Source organism: Rousettus aegyptiacus, unplaced genomic scaffold, assembly GCF_014176215.1.
Source record: "Rousettus aegyptiacus isolate mRouAeg1 unplaced genomic scaffold, mRouAeg1.p scaffold_m13_p_7, whole genome shotgun sequence".
NCBI lineage: Eukaryota > Metazoa > Chordata > Mammalia > Chiroptera > Pteropodidae > Rousettus > Rousettus aegyptiacus.
Genome location: NW_023416310.1, coordinates 95,777,031 through 95,792,396, shown reverse-complemented (window position 1 = coordinate 95,792,396; position 15,366 = coordinate 95,777,031). Strand labels below are relative to the sequence as shown.

General features: G+C 35.1%; 1 protein-coding gene across 1 annotated transcript in view; it reads left to right on the top strand.

Moving 5' to 3' along the window:
• NDFIP1 (Nedd4 family interacting protein 1) overlaps window positions 1-14,285 on the top strand; it is a 38,892-nt gene extending 24,607 nt beyond the window's left edge. The window contains exons 4-8 of the mRNA XM_016124140.2: window positions 1,531-1,618; window positions 2,510-2,634; window positions 4,468-4,534; window positions 7,638-7,743; window positions 13,246-14,285. Of these exons, the coding sequence (XP_015979626.1) occupies window positions 1,531-1,618; window positions 2,510-2,634; window positions 4,468-4,534; window positions 7,638-7,741 (384 nt within the window). The 3' untranslated portion in view covers window positions 7,742-7,743; window positions 13,246-14,285. The remainder of the gene's footprint in view (window positions 1-1,530; window positions 1,619-2,509; window positions 2,635-4,467; window positions 4,535-7,637; window positions 7,744-13,245) is intronic.
• The last annotated feature ends 1,081 nt before the right edge of the window (window positions 14,286-15,366 follow it).

The following is a 15,366-nucleotide window of genomic DNA, read 5'->3' as shown; positions in this document are numbered from 1 at the left end:
CAATTCATTGGAGGAATTCTGGTAGTAGAGATACCAAGGACAGGAAGAAAAGTTGGAAGGCATTTGCAATATTATAGATAACTCCTCGACTTTCGTTGGAGTTACATCCTGATAAACCCACTGAAGGTTGAAAATGTTGTAAGTCGAAAATACATTTAACGCACTTGACCTACGAACAGCATAGTTTAGCCTGGCCTAGCCAGTTTCTGTTGATGTGTATCACTTTCGCACCACTGTAAAATTGTAAAATCCTAAGTCAAACCATCATTGAGTTGAGGACCATGTGTATTAGAAATTACTTCCATGTATTTTTGTAACATATCTGAGTAATTATGCAAAAAGGAATTAGTTTCTAATCTGGCAAAGCCTTTATATATCCTACTAATAGGAAGTCATAATACTAGGTATTTAGTATTTTTAAAAATATAAAAGCATTCTTGTAAAAATTTCAAACAAGTGTGTTAAGCTAGAAACGGAAGCTGCTTCTGGCCCTTCCCTCTTCTCTAGTTTCCACTTCCCAAGGGAAGCACTGTCAACAAATGGTTGTGGGTCTCCAAGCTCATTTTCTGTGTTGGCAAATTTTGGTTGCCTTTTAAGTTTTGTTTGTTTGTTTGTTTGTTTGAGCTTGAGTAACTCTCATTGGACTTTGTACAGGCCTACCACTTTTAAGTGTATTTTCATTTATTTTTCAACATCTCAACACATACCTATATCAGTTGAAAAGGTAGGCTACCATATGTTGGTGCCAGTGTTGGTCAAGATCATATTACTTTTAGACTTGAAATACATTTTCAAGTTATAATGGAAGGGATCCTCTTTACCAGTAAAACTGGAAGTGAGGTTGTTTCAGACCTGTGTACCAACATATACCAATGATTATGGAGTTGAGCAGTGGACAGGCCTGTTGATTCTTCACGTATGATCACACTATCCTTTTTTCTTTCCCCTATGTCAGTCTCATAAAAACACTTGTGCTAGTCAATTGTATTCCTTAATAATATTCTGGGCCCGACATAGGGCTTGGATTACTGATGTTCTAGAATTTAAGCTAAATATGTAAATATATGTTTTCTTTTTCTTTTATACATGTGTATATATATTTACACACAAACATATACATATATACATATTTATATAAAAGAACTTTGTGAACTTTACAATTTTTGAGGTGTATTGTTAAAGAACTTGGGTTATAAAATGAAAAATCCTTTTCATTTAGAAAATTAAGGAGATTTGTTTTTTTCTCTAGTTATATCTTGTAATTTTTAGACAATGAAATTAAAGTTTTTTAGGTCTTTTAAAAATAATTCTTATTGAGGTAACATTGGTTTATAACATTATGTAAGTTTCAGGTGCAAAGTGAAATTTTTTTTAACACATTGAGCTTTAATACTCATAGTTTTAAATTGAGCCAAAGCAATACATTTTCTCTTTGGTGCCACTTTCGTTTCTTTCTCTATTTTTCTTGATGTCTTTCCTTTGCCTAGAAAGAATTCACTGTGAATTTACCTTCTTTTTCTTTTTGTTTAGGATGAAGATTTTGTGGGTCGGGATGATTTTGATGATGCTGACCAGCTGAGGATAGGAAATGATGGGATTTTTATGTTAACTTTTTTCAGTAAGTATATACACATAGCAGAGTCACTTTCCAAAAACTAGAGTGCTTTGGATTACAGGTGAATCTGACTGAATTAAAATAACTAGTTGAACTAACATTTTAATACATTATATTTGGTGCCTTATACTGAAATGTCAGAATTTAGTACACTTTTATCTTAATATCCCTGTTCTTCCTTGTCTACGTCTATGAATATCTATGGAATATGTAATTAAAACAGTTACGGGGATGCTGCATTTTTACATGAGCTAAGCCTCGTCTTTCAGGTCTGCCGGGTCCCTGAGGCCTTGTTCCTACTCATACCTGGCCCGTAAAATAGGAATTAAATGTTTTTGTCTGATGAATTTTGTTTTGTAAGCTTCTATTTCCTAATAGATCAAAGTAAACATGATTTCCCCCCCCCCTTGATGTTATTTTATTATGCATTTATCTTTCCATATGCCTGCCTTAGAAATGAGCAGCCATTCCTTTTATTTGTTGTACTGAACAGATATAAAGGAAAAGCAGTGCTTTTAGAGGTGACATTATGTAAGCTATCAAAATTCATAGAAGCAGGAGGATAAACGACTTGAATCAGATTATTTGGGAGCTCTAATTTAATGTTCAAGACATTTACTGAAGTATAACATACAGTAAAGTCATAAGTAAACAGTTTGGTGAATGTTAAGGCATTTTCAAAAGTGAGCAGCAGAAGACATAGTTGTATAACATCTGATTTTCAGAAAAGATATTTTCTCGTTTGCTTTGGGGAAGTGGGTTAAGAATTGTGGAGGATGGGTAGACTGCCTTTTGTCCTTGGGAAGGCCATTTAAGCAGAAGCAAGTGGAGAAGGCCTTGTTGCTCTGGGTAACGACATTGTCTGACATCTTTTTTTGTCTGCTTCTTTTACAGTGGCATTCCTCTTTAACTGGATTGGGTTTTTCCTGTCATTTTGCCTGACTACTTCAGCTGCGGGAAGGTATGGGGCCATTTCAGGATTTGGTCTCTCTCTAATTAAGTGGATCCTGATTGTCAGGGTAAGTTATACATCAGAGAAGACATTCTCTGTAGAGAAACAATAAGAATTACTTTGAATATTTGATTTTTTCATTTGCTGTTTTTGCATCATGTCACATTTAAAATTATTTTTGGTTTACCTTTGTGCTGATTTCAAGAAATTGAAGCTAAATCAGTTGCAATTGATTTACGCATACAAGTAAATATTGGTGGTCCAGGGGCATCTATACTATAGGTTGTTTACCACTTGTTTTCTCTGTTTTTAATCTTTATAGTATGATAATGCATGTTTGTTCTAAAAGTAGTTTTTATAATAAAAGGAAGGATATCATCTCTCTGGTTTCTTGTCAAAAACTGGCATTCTTCTTATTACTTCTACTGAAGTTTTAGTGTATCTTTCTTCTTTCCTCCTCCTCTCTTTTCCCTGCTTTCTCCCTTTCTTTTCCTCCCTCCCTTCCAGGACTGGTTATCAGTAGCTTCACTGGCTATGCCAGAATGTTTAGAGAGCCAAAACTGTTTAACAAGTAGCTACTCCATTAGGGAACCTTAATGTCTAAAGTAAATTAAAGATCTCTTCAGTGATTTGTAAGTTACCAGTTAGAATTGCATGAAGTAATTTAGTTATAAAAGATTTAGTCTCTTAAAGTGTCCTCTGATTTCAGATAAGTTTATTACTATTGTCAACTTTATAGGTAAAACCAATATATTTATCATAAATTTTCATTAAACTAATTAATAAATGTTAACTGACCAACCACTGGAGTTGTTTAAAACTTATTTATTCTAAAGAAGTTGTTAATATTTTAAGATTCTAAGTCTTTTTGAGAATCTAATAAAAGTTATGGGCTTTTTCCCCCAAACAGCTAATATATACTCATCTAAAACATGGACTTTGGGATAAGAGCCAAGCTCTTCTCTAAATATTAATTGTTATTAAGAAATAAAATACTATATTTTATTGCTCAAACTGTGTTAAACTCTTGGACACCAAAGTCCCCAATAGAAAACAGATACAATTAGTTACCAATTTTTTTATTTTACTAAATATTTAAATTGCCTAAATTTTAAAACTGAATTTAATCAATTTACATTAGTTAGGATGGCTTTGACTGTGAGTAACAGGAAACAGCTCAAAATGGTTTAGAAAATGGGAAAATTTATTTTCTGCAAATTAAGTCCTGTCCCGGAAGTTAGTTAAATCACTGTTTCATTGACTCTGCTCCACCTGTTGGTATAGCTGCTCCTCCTTGAGAGTTAAGGCATCACATCAGAAACACAACAGTGCTCAACGGTAGAAAGTTCTTTAACCTTTCTCTTTAAGAGCAAAGAGGCCTCAGTAGCCCTGAATTCCCTTTGGCTAGAATAACATCATATGCTGGTCCCTGCAAAAGAATGTGAGTTTCAGGATGTATAGGAGAAAGCTCCTCAAGCCTTGGCTGGAGGAGTAGAAACAAAATCAGGGCTCTTTAGAAAGGAGGCCGAGTTGTTGGGTGTGGCACTGAGTAAGCAAAGTAAAAGTATCCTCCCAAAACATATTTTGAGAAGGGCCAATGTTATGTGGGCCAAAAACACACAAAAAACCCCCACATTCAAACACTTTCAAAACAAGGAGTCTATAAAGCTCAATGGTATCATATTTCAAGATTGCTTTTCCATGAGAGAAAGGATAGTTGCATATGGTGTAAGCATTTCAAATCAGTAATATATAAAATACTTTGATTTATTTAAAAAAATTATCATAAGAGGTAAATGACAGCATTTGTATGCAAAATAGTCTTGTGTTTTGTGTGCCTTTAAGTTAAAATGTGAAATTATCTACTAAGCTACTATGAAATGTTTTGCTTTATTTTTAGTTTTCAACCTATTTCCCTGGATATTTTGATGGTCAGTATTGGCTTTGGTGGGTGTTCCTGGTTTTAGGTAAGTGCTTTTAACAAAGACAAAGGAGAAAAAAGATTATCTTAAATTTACAAGTAAAATTACTTTTAGTAAACCCTCATCTCACTTACTATATACAGTAATACATTAGTCAGCAATAGTAAGTATAATTTTAAAAGTATTTCTCTTAACGATTAGGCGATTGTCACCATCAAAATAACTTACATGTTAATAAAATGTCTCTTAGTGGTTTAGGTTTTTCCTGACCCATTCATACACACTTGTCTGGTTCCCCATGTGACCAGTGGGGCACACTGATAAGATGACTTTATAGTCTGGATTTTTTTCCTTGTGAGTTACTGCCATAAAGAGTTCACAAACTGAACCCCAAATTGCTTATAGACATGTTGTAATCAATTAAACTACTCACAAATGAATGTGTCCCATCATCAGCTGGATTGGTCAGTAGGAAATAGGAAATATATAGCCTGGCTATAAACATGAGTTCTGGAAGAACCACTGTTGGGTTTCCAGAATTCTTTAGTTCATTGTTAATGAGAATAAGAATTATTTTGTGATAAGGAGGAGGCTTTTTTAATGCCAGGCATTTTAGCTTGTTGGTCTCAAGATCATATTTTTTACTTTAAATATTTATTTAAAAGTCTTCCAAGACATTTTAAAGCAAAGAAATGAACAATGAGGTGAATATTGTTGGCTTTTTCATTCTTTGTGAAGAAAATTTTTTGATAACAGTAACAGAGCAACATCATTTCTATAAAATAATAATAGCAGGGCTATCCTGTAGCTATTAAAGATGTTCTAATCGCCTTGCTCTGCTTCTCTGACATCACTTTTTTCTCTCTCTTTTGTTTTGGGCCTTCTTACTTAATGGCAGTGCTGTTACATGGTCTGGCTAGCACAGCATAGCACATGTCCAACAGGTACTTAATATAGCCAGGACCTATCTTCTTTGCCTAGGGTGACAGAGCCATGCATTCCTGACCCTAAAAAGTGCAAGTCATCTATCTCGCCATCCCTTACCTACCCAATAGCATCATCTACTCTATTATTAGTCATTAGAATTCAAAGGAAAGAAAAATAGTGATTTTTCTCCCTCCCTTGATTACTGAGAAGCTTATTATATTAATAATAAAAACAACCTACGGGAGAGTTACTTTGGAGGAATAGTTTCTTGGCTTGCTTATTCTCTAAATCAGGGGTCCCCTATCCCCAAGCCGTGGACTTCTGTGGCCTGTTAGGAACCGGGCCGCACAGCAGGGTGCGAGCAATGTGCCAGTGAGCAAAGCTTCATCTGTATTTGCAGCTGCTCCCCAGCGCTAGCATCACCACCTCAGCTCCACCTCAGATCATCAGGCCTTAGATTCTCATGGAACACCGGTCCCCGGTGCCAAAATAGGTTGGGGACCACAGTGCTAAACTCTGTCTTTGAGAGAATGGCTGACTTGCCTCTTCCTCGGATCCTAAAGTTCAAGCAAACCCTAAATGGAGCAAAGAAAAATCATTAAAGTATATTTTCAGGTTGATTGTTAACAACAGAGATTAAAGAAATTTAATAGACCAGTTTCTTAAATATATTAAAGTTTCATGGGAAATAAATTTATAATGTTTTATAATTGATCATTCTTGCTATCTTGCTGCTTACTAGTAGGCAAAAAAGTGAGATTTTGGATATGTACTTAATGCATTTGGACCCAATGTTTGGGTCATTTTTGGAACTTCTCTTGCCAAGAGAACAAAATTTTTTTGGAGTTTTCCTTGTAAGGACCAGGTCTGCACAGAGTTCTTAAGCTGGCAGCTCATGAGCTACATCTAGCCCGTAGCTGTTGGTTTGTTCTACAGTTATTTTGAGAAGTTTTTTTTTTTATTAGTTGCTATCATTTAAAAATCAAAAGTTTTCACCTAAAACATCTGACTTATTTTTACTTTTCTTAAAAATGGGAGTGTCTAGCAAAACTGGACTATATACATGGCACCTGCCCTTTGACTGGATCTGAGTTGTAGTGCTGTACATCTTCTAGTTCACTAGGATCCCCCCAACCCAGCATTTGAAAGGGTGAGCCCTGTGCTACAATCTTGTTTTGGTGCCAAACAGAATGGTGTTTATTGAGCTCACTGCTGATGACACTTGGTTACTGCCAAAAATCAGTTCTGAGTACAAAGCTTTTCCCACCACTGAGTATATTTTGAAATGTATCCACAAGAAGTTACTTCTAACAGGTACCGATTTTTTTAGGAGTGATAAAAATGTCCTAAAATTAGATATGGTTTTGGTTGTACAACTCCATAACTATACTAAAAGCCAGTGAATTGAACACATTAAATGGGTGAACTTTATAGTACGTAAATTATATCTCCATAAAAGTGTTTTAAAAATGTGTCTAAGACTCCAACCATCTTTGAAGGAATGTGTAAGCTACCATGGGAGGGGCACATCACCTTCCCGCAGACTCTTCCAAGAGGTGAAAACTTCTGTGAATGTATAAATTCTGGTGTTGCCATACAAAATCAGCCTTATTCCTTTACCTGCCTGGTAAATAAATGGCAAAGTACTCTATTTTTTTTTTCTCTCTTAAGAATAAGGAAATTAGAGACTGTAAGCATTACTGTAATAGGTAAGGGAATCCTGACATCTAGTGGACAACATTATGTACTGTCTACAGGGAAAATTGCATGTCAAGAAAGGATGAAACTTTTTTACTTGAAAAAAAGTTTATAATCTCTCTTTTTGTAGTTATCTTGGAATAGATTTTTGGAACTCAGAAGATAGGTTTACTTTTTAAAAAATTTTAGAGCTGTTTTATTTTGAAGATAGGTTTTGATAATACTTCTCAATAAGGCTTCCAAATATAAATGTATGCCCCATTTTTTTTTTTTTTTTTTTTTTTTACCAATTAGATTCTGAATATGCAGAAGAGACTTATTTGGTTGTTATATTTTCTCATTGAGAAGTGGAAATTTTGGTGTTGAAATCCTTCAGAAAGTTTGAAGGAAACTGCTCATGTTTTGATAGCTTTTAGCAGAAAAACAATGAAGTAGTGCTATCAAGAGAGATATTTTTGGGGAGGGGACTCAATGTGGAACTTGTAAATTCATTCTTGACTTTTTTTTTTTTTTTTTAAATTAGGCTTTCTCCTGTTTCTCAGAGGATTTATCAATTATGCGAAAGTTCGGAAGATGCCAGAAACTTTCTCAAATCTCCCCAGGACCAGAGTTCTCTTTATTTATTAAAGGTATTAAAGAAAAGCAAAACTTTTATAGTCCCTATAATCATGTAATATGTTAAATATTTCTATTCAGATTTAGATTAGAGCATACCCCCTCTGGTTGAGGATATAGAGAAGGTAAGGGAGCCATAGTCATTGATTTTTAGCAGTTTCTGGGTTAGTGGTGGATGTTTCTACAAAAACTGTAGAAAAAAGCAAGTTAGAAAAACTGCCATAGGAAAAAACATTATCTTATGTTCTGACATTGGCAAAAAGACAGGGGTCTTAGTAGTCATCAGGGAGTTAGGATATTTGGCTGGTACTCGGGGTTCTAGATCTTCGATCTTGGATCCCAAAATTACTGCTTACTGTTATACCAGTCCCAGAAGACAGTATCAAGAAGGAGCCTTTCAGGCCTAATCACTCAGCTCTAATTATGTAGGGCCCTGAACCCTGAGTCTGAAGAGACCATGGGGTCCTTTAGGGACTCCTTTTGCATGGGCTGCTAACAAGCCCACAAAGGTTTGCATTTCTTAAAATTAGTCAAGGAGGCTTTCCTTTGCTTCAGGGTCACAGCAATGATGTACCACTCTGGGAGTAAGGAAGGTCAAACCCAAGGAAAAGAAAGGGAGAAAGGGCTTGATCCCCTGCCTAGAATAGGAGCACTAAGCCCAGCTCTTCTTTGAGTCATGTATTTGTTTTTCCCCAGAGGCTGATGGCGTCTTATTTCAGCTGCAAAAAAGAAGAGCTAGGGAGTCTTGGAAAGAGTACACCAGAGGGAGGCCTCTCATAATAAGATCTAATAGACCTTCTTGGACTTCACCCTTTGTTCCTTAAGACTGTTGAGGATGGGTGGATCAGTCCTGGTCCCTGGGAGTCTTGAGCAACACCTAGGGGCTAAGCCAGTCAAAAGCTTCAGGAAAGGCCTTGCCAAGGGTGTAGCAGTTGAGATAAACCTTAAATGATAGGTAGAATTTCTACTAATGGAAATTGGACAGTCAGGGGAAGAATTTTATAACCACCTGAGGCAGAGTGGAGAACAGAAATACAGGCAGGGAAGTATGGCACTTGCTCAAGGGACAGCAGTTTGATTGTAGCATAAAAGAGTCGAGGGTCAAGGCTGGAAAGCCAAGTTGAGACAGTGTTCTCAAATATCTTGAGTACTAAGGCCATTTGCAACAGAGTCAATAGAATTCATGGAGTAGCCCTTTAAACTCGGTGATGTATTGGCTCAGTGCAAGGTTAATTGTGTATTCTGTGTGAGCTGTTGGTTTGTTATAGTTTATATAGTTAATTGTATGCTAAGAGTGGAGTTCTCAATTATGAAGATTCATATAGGTCTCAGAATGTATGTTTCTAGAAAAGAAAGTATACCATATTTAATCTGCCACCTGGTGGAACAGCATTGAAATTTTTTAAGTAACAGTAATATGAGAACTTCTTGAATGTAACAAAATTTTTTTCAAGCATGGTATATTAATAATAACATTTATAAACTTTTCTATATTATCACATACTGCATTAAGCACTTTACATGTATAATTAAATGTACTTATACAAGTAACAGAGGGCTTTAGTGATAGATAAGCTCAGATTCGTGCATGGTGGAGTGTAATCTTAGGCATTTCTTATAAAAGTTAAAGCTTACAAAGAACGTAGTCTTATATTGGTTAAAGTTGGTTTATTCAAGGAAATACTTTTATTGGAAAGAAAATTTTAATCATTAAGTGTACCATCTGTGTTTATGATTTTTTAAAGAAAGGTAATGTATTATATGTTTAAGAAGTGGGTGGCATGTCCTGAATTTTAGTTAGGTTACAAAGCCTGGACACACATGGACATTGACAATACTGACTGAGGCCCTAATGCCTATGATGGAGCTTTCTTTGTGTCTAGGACATCCCAACTTTAAGAGGCTTATCAGATGTTCTGTGCAGTTTTATGCAAGTACCATTGTCATCTTTTTTCTTTCCTCTCCATGTCTGATAATAACTTACAGTTACTTCCAAGCCTTTGGTTTAACTCTTACCTACCAGAGATCCAAAAGTTAATTCTTTGAGATTGCTACAGTTTGCCTTCTTACAAAGGGCACTGAAATCACCAACAGATTTCTCCAAATTCATTGATTCCTAAAATGTAGTAAGGAAACAGATTTCTTATTTTTTTAAAATAGTACTTTTTATAAGTCTAGTCAAAAGGTAGCTCTGAATTTCTAAATGGACTGAGGTCATAACTTTGCCTGTTCTCTTCATTCTTCTCTTAGAGAGAAATTTGCATCTTCAGTAGGGGATTGCACACCTTGTTCATCTTGCTTCTAATACATAAGAAATAACCAGGCAGAGAGAAAACCTGAACTTCTCAGTTTTCCTGAATCGTTAAAGACTTTATTGATGGTTTTTTGTTTATAAAATTTGTTTTTATTTTGTGTTCTGGGAGTATCCTAAATGTAAAACAAAGCATCTCTAGGGTTATGATTTGTACTAGGCAATCCTTAGTAATAATGCTGTTAGAGGTGTGAAGGGAGATTATAGACCGGCTTGTCTCTGTATTTTGGAGTCAGGAGCCTTAAAGTATTTTAGGAGTTCTCAGAAAATCAGAGGTCTGTGAGCTTCCTCCATAGGAGGGCAGAGGAGGGCTTTTTTGCTTTTCTGTCTGACTTTGCTAGTCTAGTTGATTTGAAATCATTCCTGACATGCCCAGAGTATTCAGAGCTCTAAATTAAGGGTTTGGGGACTTAGAGCAGCATTTAGAATTCTAATGACTTCCTTACTAATTTTCACTATCCCCAGAGGGGATAAATCATAGTATCCCATGAGACTGAATTTCATTTGTCCATTGACAGGGGTAAGAACCATCCATCCAGATCCAAATATAGAATATTTTCTTTCCGTAGTTCAGAGGAAATTTAGTTTAATTAAGTTTAAAGATGTGCTAGAAAACCATCATGTAAAGTATAAATATTTTTTCTCTCATTGAGACTTCTTGCTTTCTTTAATGAAGATGTCACTAGTTAAATGCTAGCCATAGGATTACTTTTTGCCAGTAAGACACAGGGAATTTTAAAATAACTTTGCTCTAACAGAATAATAACTTAATGCCCGTGCTGTGCTAAGACCTAGCATTTTACTGGAAAAAGGCACGAGAATAGTGACTTTCCTATTCAGGCTATCCAAAACATAGTATATACAAACAGACCTTGAAATGACCCCAAAAGGCTGCTTTCTAATCATAGAGGCAGCTCTTAGCTTCCCATTTGGCTTAAAAAAGGAAATCTGGCTTCCTACCCCACAGTAAGAAAAACCAGAAGGAACTGCTAAAGGTGGGCACAGTGGCACCAAGAAGTATGACCATGAGGAAGCAGTAAAAACAAGATATTTCTTCTGTGTTCTTTAAAAAGAAACAGATACTTTTTAGAAACATCTTTATCTGAAATGGTAAAAAATGTAAGGTGTTCATACTTTTTCTTATTTACCAGTTAATTAGAAAATAAATTTATGGGTTACTATTTCCTCTGCGGTTGCCAGGGAGTTGAGGGGTTAGCCACAATAGCCATAAGGTGGTAAACACAATTAACTGGTATCTAACACTCTTCCAAGAGCACTTGTACATATGAAGCTTAATAAATTTTAATTTTTTTTTTTCTTTTAACCACATCTGAAATAGGAAAGAGAGCTTGTAAGCCCTGGTATTAAAGTCCTTCATAATTAGGTAGTGATTGCTATGACCTAGTGAGCTATACCTATTAGGCATCAGATATTTTAACTTCTTCCATATGGTGATACATGCTTTCATTTCTCCCTTTCTATAATCTTCTTCCTCTTTAATACCTCTCTTATTAAAGAAAATTCACCTCAAGTTAAAGTTTGGTTTATTGGACTGTGTTATAAGGTGGTCATACAGTAGAAGTGTTTCCAGTGGAATTTTTGCTTAAAAAAGAAAATCACATAGCATCCAAGAAGAAATAGTTGTCTTCTTGAAATAAAATGATATGTAAATTGTTGGATTTTTTTTTTTGAAGCGATACGATCTGCAGTTTAGTAAAGATGTCCACAGTCCCTAAAACCTGTCTGTCCTCCAGTTTGTGTTCCATCGTTGTTTTTGTTAACAGCTTGTAAGTTAAGTTGATCTAAACAGGCCTCTAGATCTTAGAGAGATAATTAACTTCTGTGGAAGCAGCATGAGCTAAGCAGAGTGGCCAGATAGTTATCTAGATTGTATCATGTATTCTTGCAAACTCCATTAGTTTTCATCTGTTAATGGAAACTGATAAAACTGAAGTTACTAAGGTTTGTATTGAGTCTAGGCTCATTGCAAAAACCTCCATTTGATAACAGCCCATCAATTTTCTTTTTGAGTTCCTTGTATTCTTGCCTTTGTCCCTGCACATTTTGAGGTCTCAGTCTAAAGAAAAGTTGCACTTGTGTCAGTATCATTGGTTTACTTCAAATCAAAATACTAACTGAATTTGGAGTTTGGGACAGTATTAACAGTTTTAAAAGAATATGTTGATTTCCTACAGTGTTGTAGCTTCTCTGCATTTTGTCAGCCTTTTAAAGATTTACACAGTTGTCTAATCACAAAAGATATAAAAAGGCTGGTCGTGGCTTTTACAGTAATTTGGAAAGATGGAAAAGTAAGATAAGGGCCTATACGAGCCCATCCAACTCTCACCTTGATGCACAAACCTCACTTGGGGCACAAAGTAGCTTCTTCAGAAATATTTAAGTACTATATCTCTTTAGCATTTCTTTTAGCATTAATATAGGGAGTCACTTGTACTTTTTCCTGTTACTTCCATGAGAACCAAAAAATATATTATGCCAATACAGAAAAGCCTCGAAATAGTGGATGAAAACTACGTTTAACAAAATATACAGACATTATTTTTGAGAACATTTACTTCAGTCATGTACATTTCTTTTTAAAAATTAGTTTTGGGCTATAAATATTGTTTTTTTCCAGAGATAAATGCCCAAAAACATTGACTTTTTTCCTAATTGATTTTTTTAAAAGTATTTGTGATGGCTATGAGTTTTTAACTTTGCCATGCTCTAAGTACAGCATGACTTCATAGGCATCCTTAAGAGAACTCTTTCTTGCGTGAGATCTGACAGAATTGGCAGGGGTAAACAGCAGCTCAGGCGTATTGGGAAAATGACCTATGTACTTGGATCCTACTGTCTCCCTGTCCCCAAGTTTCAATCATTTCTGTTGAGGTTAAGGGTGTGATGATGGAAGTGCTATCTGCATTCTGTTCTTTTATTAGGAAGTTTGGAGAAAGACAGACCCCTGACTGGATGGGTCTTAAAGAAAGTGTTCAGGTTCTTTCTAGTTCTAGAGCCTTTGATAGTTTTAAGAAATTTTAATGTTTATTGAATGCTATGATGTCAGTGTATAGTAATCTTAAAGCTATGTTAAAATGTACTTCTCTGTCTCTAAACATCCTGCCTTCTTTTGTGACCACATCCTTCTCTCAGCCAAAATAACAAGCTAACTAGAGTTTCAATATTCAATATCCTTCTCTGGCAGATGTTTTCTGGCAAAGGCCTTCCTGCGTTTATGAATTCTCTCTCAAGAAGCAAGAGAACACCTGCAGGAAGTGAATCAAGATATAGAACACAGAGGAATAATCACCTGCTTTAAAAAAATAAAGTACTGTTGAAAAAGATCATTTCTCTCTATTTGTTCCTAGGTGTAAAATTTTAATAGTTAATGCAGAATTCTGTAATCATGGAATCATTAGTGGTTAATGTTTGAAAAAGCTCTCGCAATCAAGTCTGTGATGTATTAATAATGCCTTATCTATTGTTTGTAGTCATTTTAAATAGCATGAGCCTTGTCCCTGTAGTCAGTAGGGGGCAATCTTGCTTTAGTCATCCTCCATCTCAAAATGAATTTGGAATTAAATATTTTAGTGTAAGATGTATGGCCATTTTCAAGGGGTTTTCTCAAAAGTTAAAACTTTTATTATGATTTCTGCCCGTAATTCATATTTGCGGTTAAAATTAATCTAGACATCTATTCAATTGTACTGTGAACACCTGGAAGCAAAACCATAGTGCAAAATACATTTAAGGTGTGGTCAAGAATATGTTCTCAATTGGTAAGTAAAAAGCATTAATTTTTTTAATTGTCTGTACTCTAAATTTTATAGTACTTATTGTTCTTTGTTGTGTACCTAAGGGACTGACTGTAGAGGCGTTGTCACTGTATAAAATAGAAAGGACAAGGACAAATGCAGCTTAATTATTAAAATGCAATTCTTGACACTTTTCTGTATGATCAGCGTCCCTCCCCCCACCCCCTTTTTTTTCTTTTATCTCCTAATGATTAGGCCAGAGGCTAGGAGTTAGGGAGGGATTAGGTACAGGAGCAAAGAAAGAATTAGCTTGGAACTTTTGAGATGATCCCTAACATACTGTACTACTTGCTCTTACAATGTGTTAGCAGAAACCAATGCTTTATAAATGTAGAATGATGTGCTTTCTGCCAAGTGGTAATTCACCTTGGTTTGCTATGTTAAAACTGTAAATACAACAGAACATTAATAAACGTCTCTTGTGTAGCAACTTTTGGTGTAGCTTAGTGTTTAATTTGTTGGTTTGCATTTGTTGATTGCTAAGACGATTTTTTTCTAATCTTCATTTATACAGGTTGCAAAATCATTCAGTTAATATAAAGAAATTTGTCTTAGGCCAACTTTTTTTTTTTTTTTTTAGCACAGGAAGTTTCCTTCTTTCACATCATAATCAATACATTCCTAAAACCGTATTGAAAATTGGTTCTACAAAAGATAGTGGAATAAAATAGAGAGGAGATGTAGAGATTTTAAAGCATCCTGGAATTCTGAATTGTGCTTCATTTAATAGACATAATCTTAGATAATTTATTTCTAATATTTTATACATTTGCCCTTTCTCTCAGTTGAACACAGCCAGCTGGTTTAAGTCCTTTGAGCAAACGTCAGTTGAGGCGAAAGATTCCTCATTCCTTCTGATTTTTATTCTTTTCTCAGTTGTGTTAAATTTAGAGACCTGTGGTTCTTATAATATCAGCCATTTGATATTTTCCCCCTCTTCCAGTTATTCAAAATATGAAGAAGAAATGCAACAAAACGGTCAAATAACCACACAAAGCAGCACTAGCATGGTGTGATAGCTGCAATTGTTCATTTATCTGCTACAGGTGAGCATCTGGGTTCAGCATAGGAAATCTGTTTAGGAGTGTCTGTGTGATGCACAGAAGTGTAGGTGGTTTGAAAGCTTAAACAGGGAAATTGAGAGCTTCCTGGATTCATGTCAATGATCATTTAACTAGTTTATTGATTATTATAGGTAACAGGATAATATAAGCAAGGGGTTTCATGAAAGCCTCTGAAAATTTTTAAATCTTGAATTAGATTATACCAACAGTAGAGTTTGAAAGAGTATGTAGCCTGTAATGTTCTAAATTTCAGAATGAATATATCTCTAACCGAATAAATGTGGACACATGCAACAGAATTTAAATTATCTTACAGGACAGAATCTTTACCTAAATCATTCAAACATTGTGGACTCACTTTGTATTTATTCTTTAGGTCCTTGTGCCTTATTTGGTCCTGTATATTCAGGGAACTGAAATATTTGAAGTTCCTGTTTGTACATATTA